At 37.7% G+C, this 16,861-nt stretch overlaps 1 protein-coding gene across 1 annotated transcript in view; it reads left to right on the top strand.

Annotated features, from left to right (window-relative positions):
* The first annotated feature begins 3,721 nt into the window (after positions 1–3,721).
* Positions 3,722–16,861, top strand: part of mxc (multi sex combs) — a 39,241-nt gene continuing 26,101 nt past the window's right edge. Inside the window, exons 1-5 of the mRNA XM_067783176.1 lie at positions 3,722–3,940; positions 4,021–4,185; positions 4,265–4,502; positions 4,565–4,916; positions 4,977–5,265. Of these exons, the coding sequence (XP_067639277.1) occupies positions 3,895–3,940; positions 4,021–4,185; positions 4,265–4,502; positions 4,565–4,916; positions 4,977–5,265 (1,090 nt within the window). The 5' untranslated portion in view covers positions 3,722–3,894. The remainder of the gene's footprint in view (positions 3,941–4,020; positions 4,186–4,264; positions 4,503–4,564; positions 4,917–4,976; positions 5,266–16,861) is intronic.

The raw sequence follows: 16,861 nt of genomic DNA, 5'->3' as shown, positions 1-16,861 counted from the left end.
CCAAAACCCAATTGGTTGGCTACGATACGGTTACGACTTTAGCGGCACCAATAATCGATTGCATTGATTCTCATAAGGTTGGTCGAATCAGCTGTTAAAAGGTTACCGATACGGTTACCGATAAAGCACCAATGTCTCCAGCTTAATGCATAAGCTTGTGTTAAACTCATCTATATGAAAAACTGCTTATGCGTCGGACCTATAAGATATCACACTTAGGCAAGGTGCACACGAGGCTACGCGTCATAGACGCGTACAAGATATTTCATATTGCTACAATTTCTCTACGCCTCAAGATCTGCACACGAAGCTACTTTCGAGCGTCGCTACAAAAAGCAAACAATTATTGAAAAAAAATAAAAAATTAAATTTCTTCAGCTATATCAGTCCCGAAACCAAAGGAAAATAGGTATTAAACGTTGTTTGCATCTCCGTGCCTTTGTAAATTATGAAAGGCAATTTTAAACCACCGCGGACTAGAGAAAAGGGTGATCTCTAGTTTCCAACAATTTTTAGCCTTTTAAACGCTTCAACAATGTCTAACCAAGCTGTTGTGGTGTTTAATATTCTTTTTCGCTTTGGTAATATACCTTCCACGCACTTTTATTAACTAAAGTAACATTTTTTAAAATGAATAAAAAGAAAAATTACACATATTTGCATATAAAAAAATGTATATAAACATTTGTTCTTCATTTTTTTCAAGCGTACGCACGCTCAGCGACCAACATTGCTGTACCCTTAGCTACACGAAAATTTCATGCTTTGTCGCTTTCATGCAGCTGACGCCTCGCATGCAGCTCTCCATTCAAATACATGTGTTCGGCATCAAAGTGTACAATTTTCGCCTGTAGCGTTATGACGCGTAGCCTCGTGTACACCTTGCCTTAGTTTGATTCACAACGCTTCACAAGTTGAACTTATCTGTCAGATCAAGCAGCGCTAAGCTTTTTATGTATGCCTGGCATAATGAGCGCTCTTTCAAAAACATATTTATTATCTGGCAATACCACACAGTTAAACCGCTGTGCATAGATTAGATTGATACGAATCTTTTGCTTACGCTCTCATATTTTCGCTCTCACGAGGGATTTATCTTCTAGTTGTTGCTGGCAACAATCACAGATAAATCCCTCGCGCCAGCTGAAGCGGGTGCCAGAACAAAAAATGTGCCAGCCAAAACGAAAAACGTGCCAAAAATTTTGGCAAACTTTAGTTTGACCTACAACTGTAGAATAGCGTTCAAAAATTATGGGAAAAAGGATAAAAATACTTGTTTTAGTGTAAGTATTATTAGTTCGAAGGCGGAGGGTAAATATTATTTCCCATTCTAAAGTTATCACTAAAAATAGGTTTTGTAAATATGAACTCCCGATGCAACCAGTCCATTTTGATCACAGAACCTGGAACGCCCGACATGTAGGATAAGCCCTGTCCATTAAATAATGTTAACTATTATATCATAGGTCCGATTTACTGAAATTTCAAAAGAATATATGGTTTTCACTGCGAGTTAAATGCGTTACAATATTTGACTAATTAATTTAATCGAAATGTAAATTTTACATAGATTTGTTTATATTTAACTCTAACTAGTCGTATTATTGTAAAATAACTTTAAGAAAATAAATATTTTACGACTATCATTTTACATTGATGATTTTAGCGACCTGTTTTAATCGAATATTGATTTTTTGCTGGCTCAAGGTCCAAAAACCCAATTGAAAAAACAATGTTTTTCGGTTTTTTTATGCCAATATATTTCGGCTACACTGCGGTAACCTTCCTCAGGGCCACTGAAGACAACATAAAAACATAGAAAACAAACAATTAATATCACATATTTCACTAATAAAAATTACAAATTAACAAAATGTTTACAAACAAAAGTTTTAACAAAAATTCACAACCACATCACCCGACATCAACATACATTGCTTGGTGTTTCCGTCTGCACCGTCTAATCAGGTGTTTGCTACTGTCCTATTATTATTTAGTAAATGACGATACGCATGAGCACATCCATCACAGTCCGTTTTGTAGTTCATTCGCATTTCTGTGGGCGTGTTAATTATGTGTAGCATTTCCAATGTGTATCGTTTGTTGTAGTTTTGTTCTTGTGCGAGAATCTCTGCTGCATCGAAGTTTGGTGAGTGCCCACTAGCCGCACAGTGTGTCATGAGTGCAGTTTTCTGAAAATTAGCGTGATGACATTGTTTATAATCTGATTTGTGCTGGGACAGTCTCGTTTTTAGTTTTGCTTTTGTTGTGCCTACGTATATACTTTCACAAGCTTCGTTCAAGTTTCCATTACAAGGTATTTTATATACTAAATTACTTTTTTCGGTTGTTGGTATTTTTACCAACACATTGGAAATGCTACACATAATTAACACGCCCACAGAAATGCGAATGAACTACAAAACGGACTGTGATGGATGTGCTCATGCGTATCGTCATTTACTAAATAATAATAGGACAGTAGCAAACACCCGATTAGACGGTGCAGACGGAAACACCAAGCAATGTATGTTGATGTCGGGTGATGTGGTTGTGAATTTTTGTTAAAACTTTTGTTTGTAAACATTTTGTTAATTTGTAATTTTTATTAGTGAAATATGTGATATTAATTGTTTGTTTTCTATGTTTTTATGTTGTCTTCAGTGGCCCTGAGGAAGGTTACCGCAGTGTAGCCGAAATATATTGGCATAAAAAAACCGAAAAACATTGTTTTTTCAATTGGGTTTTTGGACCTTGAGCCAGCAAAAAATCAATATTCGACTATCATTTTATTAAATGATTGAAACTATAATAGCCGAAATGTATGTCAAAAATCCCCATTTTCAGATCTATTAATTTTTGTTTGGAGTGGCATCATTGATAAATGTTATAAAAAATGTGCATTTTGACAGCGCTCTCTCGAAACAAAGAGTTGCAAATCCATTCTTCTATGCCGCTGTGCATAGATGAATGGATTTGCAACTCTTTGTTTCGAGAGAGCGCTGTCAAAATGCACATTTTTTATAACATTTATCAATGATGCCACTCCAAACAAAAATGAATAGATCCGAAAATGGGGATTTTTGACATACATTTCGGCGATTATAGTTTCAATCATTTAATAAAATGATAGTCGTAAAATATTTATTTCCTTAAAGTTATTTTACAATAATATGACTAGTTAGAGTTAAATATAAACAAATCTAAGTAAAACTAACATTTCGATTAAATTAATAAGTCAAATATTGTAACGCAATTAACTCGCAGTGAAAACCATATATTCTTTTGAAATTTCAGTAAATCGGACCTATGTTATAATAGTTAACATTATTTAATGGATAGGGCTTATCAAAATGGACAGGTTGCATCGGGAGTTCATATTTACAAAACCTGTTTTTAGTGATAACTTTTGAATGGGAAATAATATTTACCCTCCGCCTTCGAACTAATAATACTTACACTAAAACAAGTATTTTTATCCTTTTTCCCATAATTTTTGAACGCTATTCTACAGTTGTAGGTCAAACTAAAGTTCACCAAAATATTTGGCACGTTTTTCGTTGTGGCTGGCACATTTTTTGTTCTGGCATCCGCTTCAGCTGGCGCGAGGGATTTATCTGTGATTGTTGCCAGCAACAACTAGAAGATAAATCCCTCGTGAGAGCGAAAATATGAGAGCGTAAACAAAAGATTCGTATCAATCTAATCTATGCCGCTGTGTCGCTTTTCTACAAATTGCCAAATTATTTTTATCCAGTTTCGCAATCCTAAAAAACGTATTTATTTTGATTCAAGGATATTACAAATGCAATTATTGTTCTTAAAATAATATAGCTCTAAACGAAGTGTTTAATTTGGAATGTTTAGTACTTGAAAAGTGTAAAAAGATAAAAAATGGATGCTGTTGTCTTGCATTCAGACATTGCGCGTCTTGTGCTAGGTATGTTTTTGCTAAAATGTATACACCAGGTGTTTTGGGGCTCCATATACCAGCTATAATTTCCCTCCATTTATGTTTAGGCTATTTAAAGCGTCAGAATTTGGACCGGACATCACGCTCGTTTTGCAAAACTTCGCCACACCTAAAGCAGGAACTCACGGCTTATCAAAAAGGTTTCACGCCACATAGTTTTTGTCCGGATTTGGAGGATATAATTTGTGAATATGTAAATATCACACGCACCGGTAAGTACAGCCTGAAGTATAGTATAAGCTAATATAGATTCAAATTGTAATTGCTATATACATAATTAAACACTTATAGTTGAGCGAATCCTATCTTCATTGCCAAAAAGCCTCCGCTTACATTTATTTGAACACAAACTCTGTGAGAAGGTGAAATTTTTACTGGAACGTGCATTAGATTCCTATTTGCAAACTGAGCTCACTGAAACTGATACAATTAAGAAAAATGGTACCAATCAAAGTTCTAACGCCAGCACTAGCCTGCATTCGGATAAAGAAAATTCGACTAAAAAGCAGAATAAACACAAAAGAAGACAGTTGGTTTTAATATAAGACCATTATGTGCAATTGTATGTTAATATTTGTTCTTTTCATCTAGCTCATCCATATTATATTCGTCTGATGATCGTAAAAGCCCAGTACATTCAGGAAGCAAACCTACAAAAAGGCGACGTGTACTCGAACCATTTTGCTACCTCAGTTCAAAGCAAGTTTATACGAAACGTCAGCGTAAGACCTGCTTAAATACATCATCTACTGGCGAAGAGCAAACACCGACGGATGAAGAGTATGAGGATGAAAGTGCAAATGAAGAAGAAAACGGTGTTGAAGATGAAGAAATAAATGCACAATTCGATGATACAAGTATTTCTATTATTGAAAGGCCCACAAAGGAGTCAACACCACGTAATAAGACAGCGAAAGGAACATTTCTTGGGCCATCTTTACCGGTATAATAAAAAACAATTTACAAATTATTTCAGTCTTTATTTTTTGCCATATTTTTATAGGAACTTTCCCAGGCAATATTAGATAATCCACAATTTCAAATGAAACTCGTGGATAATATCAATCAAGCGCTTAGTAATTCTACAAGTAATGAGGCACAGTTGACGTGCAAAAATCAAAAGACTAACATTTGCACAGAAGTTGTGAATGTGGCCTCAACAACAAATGCACTAACAGAAGAACAGCAAATTATTAATTCAAATGAAATGCTGGATCAAATGGTAAAGGATATATTAAAGGCGACCGAGAACGATCCTACATTTGATGCAATCATCGAAAACGTTGTTGGTGGTAAGTAAAGGTTCAAAAATACATATCTACTATATACATTTATAAAATAAATATATAAAATAGCTATCAGATGTTGCAAAAATGTTGGCAATAACAGTTTTTCAAAAAAAAAAAAAAAAAAAAAAAAATTTTTTTTGGCTTTTGGGGAGTGTTCTGGTCGAAAAATTAACCCTTTCGCCATTTTTTTCGCAGGCTCGAAAATTATTTTTTTGGGTATGTGTAGTCGAATTTTTTTCCTGAGCCCAAATCCTATCGAAAAATCGAGTGCGCGATATCGCTTAACTTTCGTCCATACAAATCGACCCATCCTATCTTTCAAGGTGGATACAACTGCGCACGGTGTGCAAATTTTATTAAAATCGGTTAAGTAGCTTAGGAGTCCATCGCGGACAAACAACATGACACGAAATTTATGCATGTATATTAAGACGTGAATGAACCCTAAGGACTAGTCCAAAATTTGACAGGTAAAGAAATTTTGTCATATTCGTTGCTGTACATATGACCGCACTTTTCTGAAGAGGCCCGATATCAAGTTTTGTACAACGGTTTTATTCACTCTACGATTGGACCATTATGACGACGTAGGAATGGCAAATGACGTTTTTGAAGACACTATATCAAGTAAATTTGTGCATTGATGGTTCCCATCGTAAAGAACGGCCATGATTTATGTCCGCATTCACAAAAAGCTTGCCAAATCAAAATCTTTCTGACAAACTTCTATTCGGAAGGGTTTTTCCGAAACAGGATGTCCTCCAGACTGCAAGCAGTACAACTGAATACCTGACAACGTTTACAGGTCCATTTTCAAGTACGTTTCGTCGTCCATTATCCACAAAAAATTTTGTTTGCCAAATTGGTCTCGTAGAGTTTGCGAGCTTTTTGACGTCAGTGTTTCATTTCGTTTTGAAACTTTTTTCTTATTTTAGATTCTAATAGCGTTTCTTTGCTTGATTCGTCTGATTTGCACATGAGTGGTTTTGGCTATTTCGACAACATTTCTTGTTGAAAAGGATCGGTTTTTCCTAATCCCTAGGTCATTTTGCTCCATTTGGGCGACTGTTTAACGCTTTGGGCGGCCACATCTTGGCTTGTCCTTGACTAAGCCACCTATACCGCTTCAGATAGCACAGATCTTCTGTCGTTTTCTATTTACTTCACCTGGTGATGCCACCATGGTTCTGAGCTTGATTTTTGAATTTTATATTGCGCGAAGTCATGGTCGACGAGAAGAGAGAACGGCTATACCTCTTAAGGCGCACTTGTAGAACGGCAAGTTAGTTTTCTAGCTCACATTTAATTAAACAAATTTTTACAAAAAAGGATCAATTTAACCCCTCATGCCAGGTGTTAACTCTGAGTTAAAGCAGTTAACTTGTTGTTCTGCAAGAAGTCCGAAAGAAATTAATCATCAAAGGCGATGCATATTTTATCATTGTGTTTTGTCGCGCTAGGCAATAACTTGACGGTTGACCACAGTTCACCGACACAGGTAGGTATGCCTGTTGTAAGAGGCGACTAAAATACCAAATAGATTCAAGGGGTTGTGTAGCGCAACCCTTTCAAGGGGTTGCCAGCGCAATATATAGCTTCTCCAACCCAATTGTCAACCTCACCTATCAGTGACGAATCAGCTGCTCGAAATCACGACCATTCCGCCAGCACTGTTGTTGTTGTTGTAGCGATTAGGTTACTCCCCGAAGGCTTTGGGGAGTGTTATCGATGTGATGGTCCTTTGTCGGATACAGATCCGATACGCTCCGGTAACACAGCACCATTAAGGTGCTGGCCCGACCATCTCGGGAACGATTTATATGGCCACATTGAACCTTCAGGCCATCTCTCCCTCCCCACCCCCAAGTTCCATGAGGAGCTTGGGGTCGCTAGAGCCTCGTCTGTTAGTGAAACGGGATTCGCCGCTCGAAGGTGAGGTTGACAATTGGGTTGGAGAAGCTATATATTGCGCTACACAACCCCCTGAATCCCTTCCGACAGCACAAATAATCAATTCCGTTGCTCGGCATCACAGTCCATCCCGACAACTACCTTCGCCACCAGAAGGAGTTACTATCGCTTCCTACTATGCCGATGACTGCACAATAATGGCCACAGGCCCAGGCCCAATGATCGATGAGCTTTGCAACAGAATAAACGGCTAGCTCCCAATTCTCTCCAGTCATTTCGCCTCGCGAAATGTGGCATAATCACCGACTAAATCCTCCGCGACCTTATTTACAACATGGACGTCCCAAATGTCGACCATTTTGAACATCCACGTCGATGGCACTACGCTACCGACTGTCCTACACCACAAAATCTTGGGTGTGACGTTTGATCAGGATCTAAATTTTGGTGAGCACGCAGCCGCAATTGTACCGAAAATCCAGAGCCGTAATAAAATCCTCAAATCCCTTGCTGGCAGTACTTGGAGAAAAGATAAAGAAACGCTCATTAGTACATACAAAGCAATTGGCCAGCCGTTTACGTGCTACGCGTCACGCATATGGTCGCCAAGCCTAAAAACTACCCACTGGAAGAAGCTACAGGCCTGCCAAAATACTGCTCTCAGAATGGCCACGGGCTGCCTTCTTATGTCCCCAGAACACCATCTACATAATGAGGCGAGAATACTCCCCATCAGGGAGAGAAATGAGATGCTAACCAAACAGTTCCTGTTGAATATGAAGAAACCTGGACATCCCAACAGACATCTGATTGATGGGCCAACACCGCCAAGGACTTAAGGAGTCATCTCCGTAAGCATTTTGAGGAAATACGGCACCTGAGAACTCAGCCGTATGAAGCAAAAAAACAAGCAGGTCCTTGGTGAACTCCACAAACAGGCGTCGGACCCTTATGCCAGGAATTGCCCGGTGAATCCAGTACTCAAAGAACAGTACCCAAAACTTGCGGAAGAGGAACGCATACTCCCCAGGGAAACGCGAGTCACTCTGGCTCAACTTCGTTCTGGATATTGTAACAGGTTAAACTCTTACATATCCAGAATCAATCCCGACATACAAAATGTATGCCCCACTTGCAATGTGTCCCCACAAGACTCCAACCATCTCTTTAATTGTAATGTGGAACCAACGCCTCTAACAGCCCTTTTATTATGGTCCACCCCTGTTGAAACAGCAAGTTTCCTCGGACTACCGTTAGAGGATATTGATGACAATTTGTGATCGGTCGCAGCTATTAGGTGGGGCGAAGCATTGCTACAACAACAACAACAACTGATTTAATAATATATATACATATCTTCTTATATATAACAAGTAAGGAAGGCTAAGTTCGCATGTAACCGAAAATTACATACTCAGCTGAGAGCTATGGAGACAAAATAAGGAAAAATCACCATGTAGGAAAATGAACCTAGGGTAACCCTGGAATGTGTTTGTATGACATGTGTATCAAATGGAAGGTATTAAAGAGTATTTTAAGAGGGAGTGGGCCATAGTTCTATAGGTGGACGCCATTTAGGGATATCGCCATAAAGGTGGACCAGGGCTGACTCTAGAATTTGTTTGTACGATATGGGTATCAAATGAAAGGTGTTAATGAGTATTTTATTTATGTATTTATTTAAATAAATAAATAAATAAATGAAAGGTGTTAATGGGTATTTTAAAAGGAAGTGGTTCTTAGTTCTATAGGTGGACGCCTTTTCGAGTAATCGTCATAAAGTTGGACCAGGGGTGACTACAATTTGTTTGTACGATATGGGTATCAAATGAAAGGTGTTAATGAGTATTTTAAAAGGGAGGGTGCCTTAGTTCTATAGGTGGACGCCTTTTCGGGATATCGCCATAAAGATGGAGCAGGGGTGACTCTAGAATGCATTTGTACAATATGGGTATCAAACGAAAGGTGGTAATGAGTATTTTAAAAGGGAGTGGGCCTTAGTTCTATAGGTGGACGCGCTTTCGAGACATCACCATAAAGGTGGACCAGTGGTGACTATAATGTGTTTGTACGATATGGGTATCAAATTAAAGGTATTAATGAGGGTTTTAAAAGGGAGTGGTGGTAGTTGTATATGTGAAGGCGTTTTGGAATTATCGACCAAAATGTGGACCAGGGTGACCCAGAACATCATCTGTCGGGTACCGCCAATTTATTTATATACGTAATACCACGAACAGTATTCCTGCCAAGATTCCAAGGGCTTTTGATTTCGCCCTGCAAAACTTTTTCATTTTCTTCTACTTAATATGGTAGGTGTCACACCCATTTTACAAAGTTTTTTTCTAAAGTTATATTTTGCGTCAAAAAACCAATCCAATCACCATGTTTCATCCCTTTTTTTCGTATTTGGTATAGAATTATTGCAATTTTCGATATCGAAAAAGTGGGCGTGGTCATAGTTGGATTTCGGCCATTTTCTATACCAATACAAAGTGAGTTCAGATAAGTACGTGAACTGAGTTTAGTAAAGATATATCGATTTTTACTCAAGTTATCGTGTGAACGGCCGAGAGGAAGGACAGACGGTCGACTGTGTATAAAAACTGGGCGTGGCTTCAACCGATTTCGCTCTTTTTCACAGAAAACAGTTATCGTCCTAGAATCTAAGCCCCTACCAAATTTCACAAGGATTGGTAAATTTTTGTTCGACTTATGGCATTAAAAATATCCTAGACAAATTAAATGAAAAAGGGCGGAGCCACGCCCATTTTGAAATTTTCTTTTATTTTTGTATTTTGTTGCACCATATCAATACTGGAGTTGAATGTTGACATAATTTACTTATAAATAAAAAAAAATAAATATAAAGCGCCATAACCTCCGAAGAGATCTAAGGCCGAGCTTCTCTTCCAATTTGCGTCCTGCGTGCGTGCGTCTTGATTTTCCCTACAAATTGGCCGGACGGGACCTACATGTTTTATGCCGACTCCGAACGGCATCTGCAAGGCAGATGAGTTTTCATTGAGAGCTTTTCATGGCAGAAATACACCCGGAGCGCTTGCCAAACACTGCCGAGGGGGACCCCGCTTAGAAAAATTTTCTTCTAATTGAAAAACCTTATTTCTAAAATTTTGATGTTGCTTTGCCCGGGGTGCGAACCCAGGGCATACGGTGTGCCAGGCGGAGCACGCTACCAGCACACCACGTGGCGACATTGATTTTTTGTCAAAATTTGACTTTAAAAATTTTTTTTTTTAAAAGTGGGCGTGGTCGTTCTCCGATTTTGCTAATTTTTTTTAAGCATACATATATTAATAGGAGTAACTTCCCTGCCAAATTTCATCATGATATCTTCAACGACTGCCAAATTACAGCTTGCAAAACTTTTAAATTACCTTCTTTTAAAAGTGGGCGATGCCACGCCCATTGTCCAAAATTTTACTAATTTTTTATTCTCCGTCATAAGTTCAACTCACCTACCAAGTTTCATCGCTTTATCCTTCTTTGGTAATGAATTATCACACTTTTTCGGTTTTTCGAAATTTTCGATATCGAAAAAGTGGGCGTGGTTATAGTCCGATATCGTCCATTTTAAATAGCGATCTGAGATGAGTGCCCAGGAATCTACATACCAAATTTCATCAAGATACCTCACAATTTACTGAAGTTATCGTGTTAACGGACAGACGGACGGACGGACGAACGGACATGGCTAAATCAAATTTTTTTTCGATACTGATGATTTTGATATATGGAAGTCTATATCTATCTCGGTTCCTTTATACCTGTACAACCAACCGTTATCCAATCAAAGTTAATATACTCTGCTCAACTGAGTATAAAAAGAGAGGTTAAAATGTGTGTTAGTTGGCAGCCGGTGTTTGAAGAGATGCGTAAACGTCTCACGGTGGTTTGCACATAGGGTTGGTAGCTCGAGATATATGCCAAAACGTGGACCCGGGTACCCCTAGAATGTGTTTATAGATTATGGACATCAAATGAAAGCTGTTGGTGAGTGCTTTAGTAGAGGATAATTTTCATACCTCTGGGTGACAAGGGCCTCGAGATATAGGTTAAAACGTGGACCCGGGTACCCCTAGAATGTATTTATAGAATATGGATATGAAATGAAAGCTGTTGATGAGTGCTTTAGTAGAGGGTAATTTTCGTACCCCTGGGTGACTAGGGTCTCGAGATATAGGTTAAAACGTGGACCCGGATACACCTAGAATGTGTTTTTTAAACGGTTTTATTTAGGTTGACTTGACAGGCTGCCTGGTTGGATGGCTGGTACTAATTTTGTAATTGAAATTTAAGTAGCAAAACATACTTGCATCAAAGAAAATTCTATATCATGCTATAAATTAATAAAAAAAGATGTAGCGATAGAAAAAGTAAGTAAAGTAAACATCAAAATTAGAGTTCCATCCTCAGATAGAGCAAAAATTATGGACTCGGGGCTGTGGCCGTCAAATGTCAAAATCCAACCGTTTGAGTTTTTTCAAAAGTTTTTCTCGACAGAGGGAGGACAGTGAGTGATGCGCCTATCACAAATCCAAAGCTCACAATATATTATCACAATGCCGGTGGTCTGCGTACAAAAACAAATGAGCTATTTGAATCGGCAGCGACCCACGACTTTGATGTCATCATACTCGTGGAAACTTGGCTAGATGCAGATTTTTTATCATCAGAGCTTTTTTATCGTTTTTATAATGTCCATAGAAAAGACAGAATACTGCAACCAGGAGTAACAAGAGGGGGCGGTATTTTGGTGGCTGTAGCATCTTCTCTGACAAGTCGTGAAGTACAACTACACGTTAATGATGTCAACGTTGAGCAAATTTGTATTTCTGTAAATATAGGGGAAACGTTCCTTGATAGTATAAATTACATTTTCTTTATTGCTAGTTACATCCCACCAAATAACAATTATGGAATGTACAAGTCACATATTGATAATATCAGCTTTATTATTGATTCTCTATTACCTCACCAAACGCCCTGTATTTGGGGTGACTTTAATCTGGGTTCTATTCAATGGGTGAGAGATCGTGATGGCGGCTTTTTAACCCCCTTTATATCTACAAAAGATGTCGAGGACTTACTTTGTGATACATTGTACTCCTTTAACCTATCTCAAATTCACGACATTGGAAATGATTTAAACAGAGTGTTAGATCTAATTTTTATAAACAACTAGCAGACCTGGCAGACGTTGTTCTGCCCTAAATTTGGCCTATCTGCATTTTTTAATAAGCTTTTTCCGTCTAACTCTGCCCTCCCTCACCTTTCTTCACTTTTTCCTGATCCTTTTATTCACTCCTCCTTCCGTCTTTTTCGCTTCATCTATCACCATATTCGTCTCAATCTATTTCTTTCTCAGTATCCTTCTACTTCTCTCTTTTCTCTTCTCTCACCTTCTTCTCATTCTTCTTCATCCCTTATTGCCTGTCCCAGAGGGTGGTATGTATTTTGTTCCAGTCCCAGTCCCATTCCCACTCCGAGTCTCAGTACCGGTCCTAGTTCTAATCCAAGTCCCAGCCCGTCTCTGGTTAACTTCCCGGAAAAAAGGATCGTAAATACTAATATAGGCAAATTTATATACCAAATTTTCAAATTTTGAATTTTTTCTAAAAAAAATCATAATTCAAAAATGGCTAAACCGATTTGGGATTTCAAAATCAACTAACCATCATCTCTCCTTCCTGTATCTTTCCTAAAAATTTCATGGCAATCTTTCTATCCGTTCTCGAGTTATGGAGTGACAATCAAAATGTACACTTTTTTTTATATATATAGATGATTTATCCTGTGATATTTATAATTGTGATATGCCACTCACCTGTGAATCGGTTCATCACAAAGCAATCTCTATCCAGTTCTCATTCTATAAATACGATAATAACTCCACTGAACCCGAGTACTACTTCAATTTTTATAAGGCAAATTTTACGGCTCTGAATGCGTTTTTCGACTCCATTGATTGGAATTTAATCTGTGAGCAATTAGACTTATCAAATATGTATATGAAGTTCAAGAGCGTAGTAGAAGAAAGCCTTAACTTATACGTCCCAGCCCACAGAAAAAAGAGATCTTTCAATCTCCCATGGTACACAAAAGAACTTTTGAGGTTAAACAACCAACGAAACAAAGCGCATTAAAAATTTAAGAAAACTGGCTCTGCTGACGACGAAACAAAATTTGCTGAGTGCAGGAAGTGTGAAAGTTCCTTCATGATAAATATATTAATTCGCTTGAGACTAACATAAAAGCCAAACCGAAGACGTTTTGGGTTTTTGTTAACTCAAAACGAAAATATAAAGGTATGCCGAAATCAACTCAGGAAGCATGTGAGCTCTTTGCCGACTTCTTCGGGTCGGTATTTAACAGGTTCCGGACAGTTAGTACGTCACGTGATACATCTGCTATAGTGGAGTCTGTAAATATTGGTCAGTTTACGGTTACAGAGGAAGAAGTCCTGGAGTCCCTTATGAACCTTGATGTATCTAAGGGAGCTGGATACGATCTTCTGCCACCCTTGTTCTTAAAGAATTGTGCGGTTTCACTTTATTCGCCTCTTACTAAAATCTTTAACAAGTCCCTTGAATGTGGTAATTTCCTTGACGAATGGAAAGTGGCATTCGTATCGCCAATTTATAAGTCTGGCCCTCGAAACAAGGTAGACAACTATCGACCCATTGCTAAGCTATCCATCATCCCAAAGCTGCTGGACAAAATTGTAAATGACCAGCTATTTGCAGTTTTTAAAAACTATATTGTCCCTCAACAGCATGGTTTTTATCCAGGGAGATCCATCAGCACAAATCTCACAATATTTGTTAATTTTGTGGTTAATGCGATTGAGGACGGCGAACAAGTGGACACTCTGTACACTGATTTCGTAAAAGCGTTCGACAGTCTCAATCATAATCTTACTTAATAAACTCGAGAAACTCGGAATCCACTCCAACGCTCTAAGTTGGCTTGAGTCGTATCTCCAAAACAGGAAATGAATAGTAAAGATTGTCAGAAATCTCTCCAAGCCTATAATCATTACATCAGGAGTACCACAAGGTAGTCATCTGGGCCCTTTACTTTTTTATTTATTTATAAATGACATCTGCCAATGTTTTAAATTTTGTAGTTGCTTGATGGACGCCGATGATCTAAAACTTTATTACAGAGTTAAGCACATTAGCGACTGCAATGAGCTACAGCAAGACATCTTGGAATTGATAAAATGGTGTAATAGTAACGGTATTTTCTTGAACTTCTCCAAGTGTAATATTATCACATTCACTCGGAGAAACGCATGCATAATGAACAGCTATTACTTTAACGATAGCGACTCATTCAATCGTACAACTACTGTTAAGGATTTAGGAATATACATAGACTCGAAGCTTAGATTCGACTTTCATAGGGAGTACATAATCAGTGCTGCTAATTCAAAACTCGGCTTTCTCAAACGTAATTCCAAAAACTTCTTTGATCCGCTAACGCTGAAAAGTCTTTACATTAGCCTTGTAAGATCCATTTTGGAATATGCCTGCATCATTTGGAACTCAGACTTTGTCACACATTCCAGCCGGTTAGAAAGAGGTCAAAGGAGATTCACCAAATTCGCCCTTCGACGAATGTTCACTTTTGAATCGATGCCATCTTATGAACTAAGATGTAGAATTTTAAATATTCAGTGCCTTAATATTCGAAGGAAAATTTGTGGTATATTCTTTATCAAAGACATTTACGACAACAAAATCGATTCTCCGGAACTACTTTTTCTTCTCCCCTTCTATGCACCTGAAAGTTGTCTAAGGGACAAATACTTTTTCTACGTTCCAACGCGTAGAACGAATTTAGCAAATAATGAACCTATTCACAAAATGATCTCCTTATGTAACTCTGTTTGCAATCATGCCGATTTTAACTCATGTAAAGAACATTTTAAAGCTGATGTTATTGATTACTTTCTTTTCAATTAATATGTTCCAGTATTCCTATTAATATATAAATGTTTGTACATGTGTATTTATTTAAGCCGTAGCGAATTTTTTACAAAAATCTTTGTTATAATGTCATTGTAATTATAAATTGTTACCATATATTTTTCTATTTCGATAATTTTTATCTAAGTTGTTACATATCTGTGAGGACTATGTCCGGTAGATAATAATAATAAGCAACAAGCTTGAAACTTGGAATATACATAGTTCAGAACCCGATGACAATGTAATAATAAGAAAAAAATTGCCGCTAGGGGGCGCAAGGATCGAGATATTCACAAAAATGGTATTTGTGGTCCGATTTGGCTCATATTTGGAACACATAGTACATACAAGAATAGAAAGCAACCTATGAAAAAAATCGCCGCTAGGTGGCGCAAGGATCGAGATATTCACAAAAATCGTATTTGTGGTCCGATTTGGCCTATATTTGGAACACATAATAAATAAGAGAATAGAAAGCGACCTAAGAAAAAATCGCCGCTAGGTGGCGCAAAGATCGAGATATTCACAAAAATCGTATTTGTGGTCCGATTTGGCCTATATTTGGAACAAATATTACATACAGTCCGGTAGAAACGACATCAAAATATCTTGGAGTTGGTGGAGGGACAAGCATACGTGGCGCAGAGTTGAGTAAAGTCTTTGGAAGGATTATGTATTGAGGAATTAGATTGTAACAATTGTCAGGAAAGTCCTTGCAGTAATGAGTCACTAAATGAACTAAATAGATTAAGAAATAATAGGCAATTAAATAAAGACTAAATACTTGAAAATAAAGTAATTAAAAAAAATTTGTTTACGTTAAACGGTTTTATTGAAAATAATACTTTCATGAAGTAATAATAATACTAAAAGCTAGAAAAAAATTAGGTAGGTCCTAGGTAATAGTCATCACACTCCTCATCAATCTAGGGCGTTGATCAGACAATTAAATAAAAGCGTTGGACGCGTAAATTTCTATTGATAGTCATATATAAGACCAACTGAACCCTAATCACATTTTTAGAACCCTAATCACACTTCAGGCGTCCAACACTTGTATTTAATTGTCTGATCAACGCCCTAGATTGATGAGGAGTGGGATGACTAGTACCTTGGATCTACCTTATTATTTCCTAGCTTTTAGTATTATTATTACTTCATGTAAGTATTGTTTTCAATAAAACCGTTTAACTAAAAAATTTTTTTAAAATTTTTTTATTACATTATGAGTATCAAATTGAAGCTGTTGATGTGTGCTTTAGTACAGAGTAAGTCTTACACCGCGGGGTGACTAGGGTCTCGAGATATAGGCCAAAACATGGACCCGGATACACCTAGAATGTGTGTGTATTATGGATATCAAATGGAAGCTGTTGCTGAGAGCTTTGAAGTAAAAGCATCAACCTGGCAAAACTGATAAATATGCGAAGCCGAAATAAAGACATGAATTAATAATACCCACATACCTATTTACATACGTCCTATTGGATTTGCTGAAATTTGGTATATAAATTTGCCTATATTACTATTTACGATGCTTTTTTCCGGGAAGTAGACCAGAGACGGACTAGGACTGGGATTAGGACTAGGACCGGGACTGAGGCAGAGACTGAGACTCTGAGTGGGACTGGGGCTGAGACTCGGAATGGGACTGGAACAAAATACATACCACCCTCTGGGACTGGCAATAA

This window comes from Eurosta solidaginis, chromosome 4, assembly GCF_040869045.1.
Source record: "Eurosta solidaginis isolate ZX-2024a chromosome 4, ASM4086904v1, whole genome shotgun sequence".
In the NCBI taxonomy this organism is placed as follows: domain Eukaryota; kingdom Metazoa; phylum Arthropoda; class Insecta; order Diptera; family Tephritidae; genus Eurosta; species Eurosta solidaginis.
Note: the sequence above shows the minus strand (reverse complement) of the source record. Positions and strands in the feature narration are given on the sequence as shown.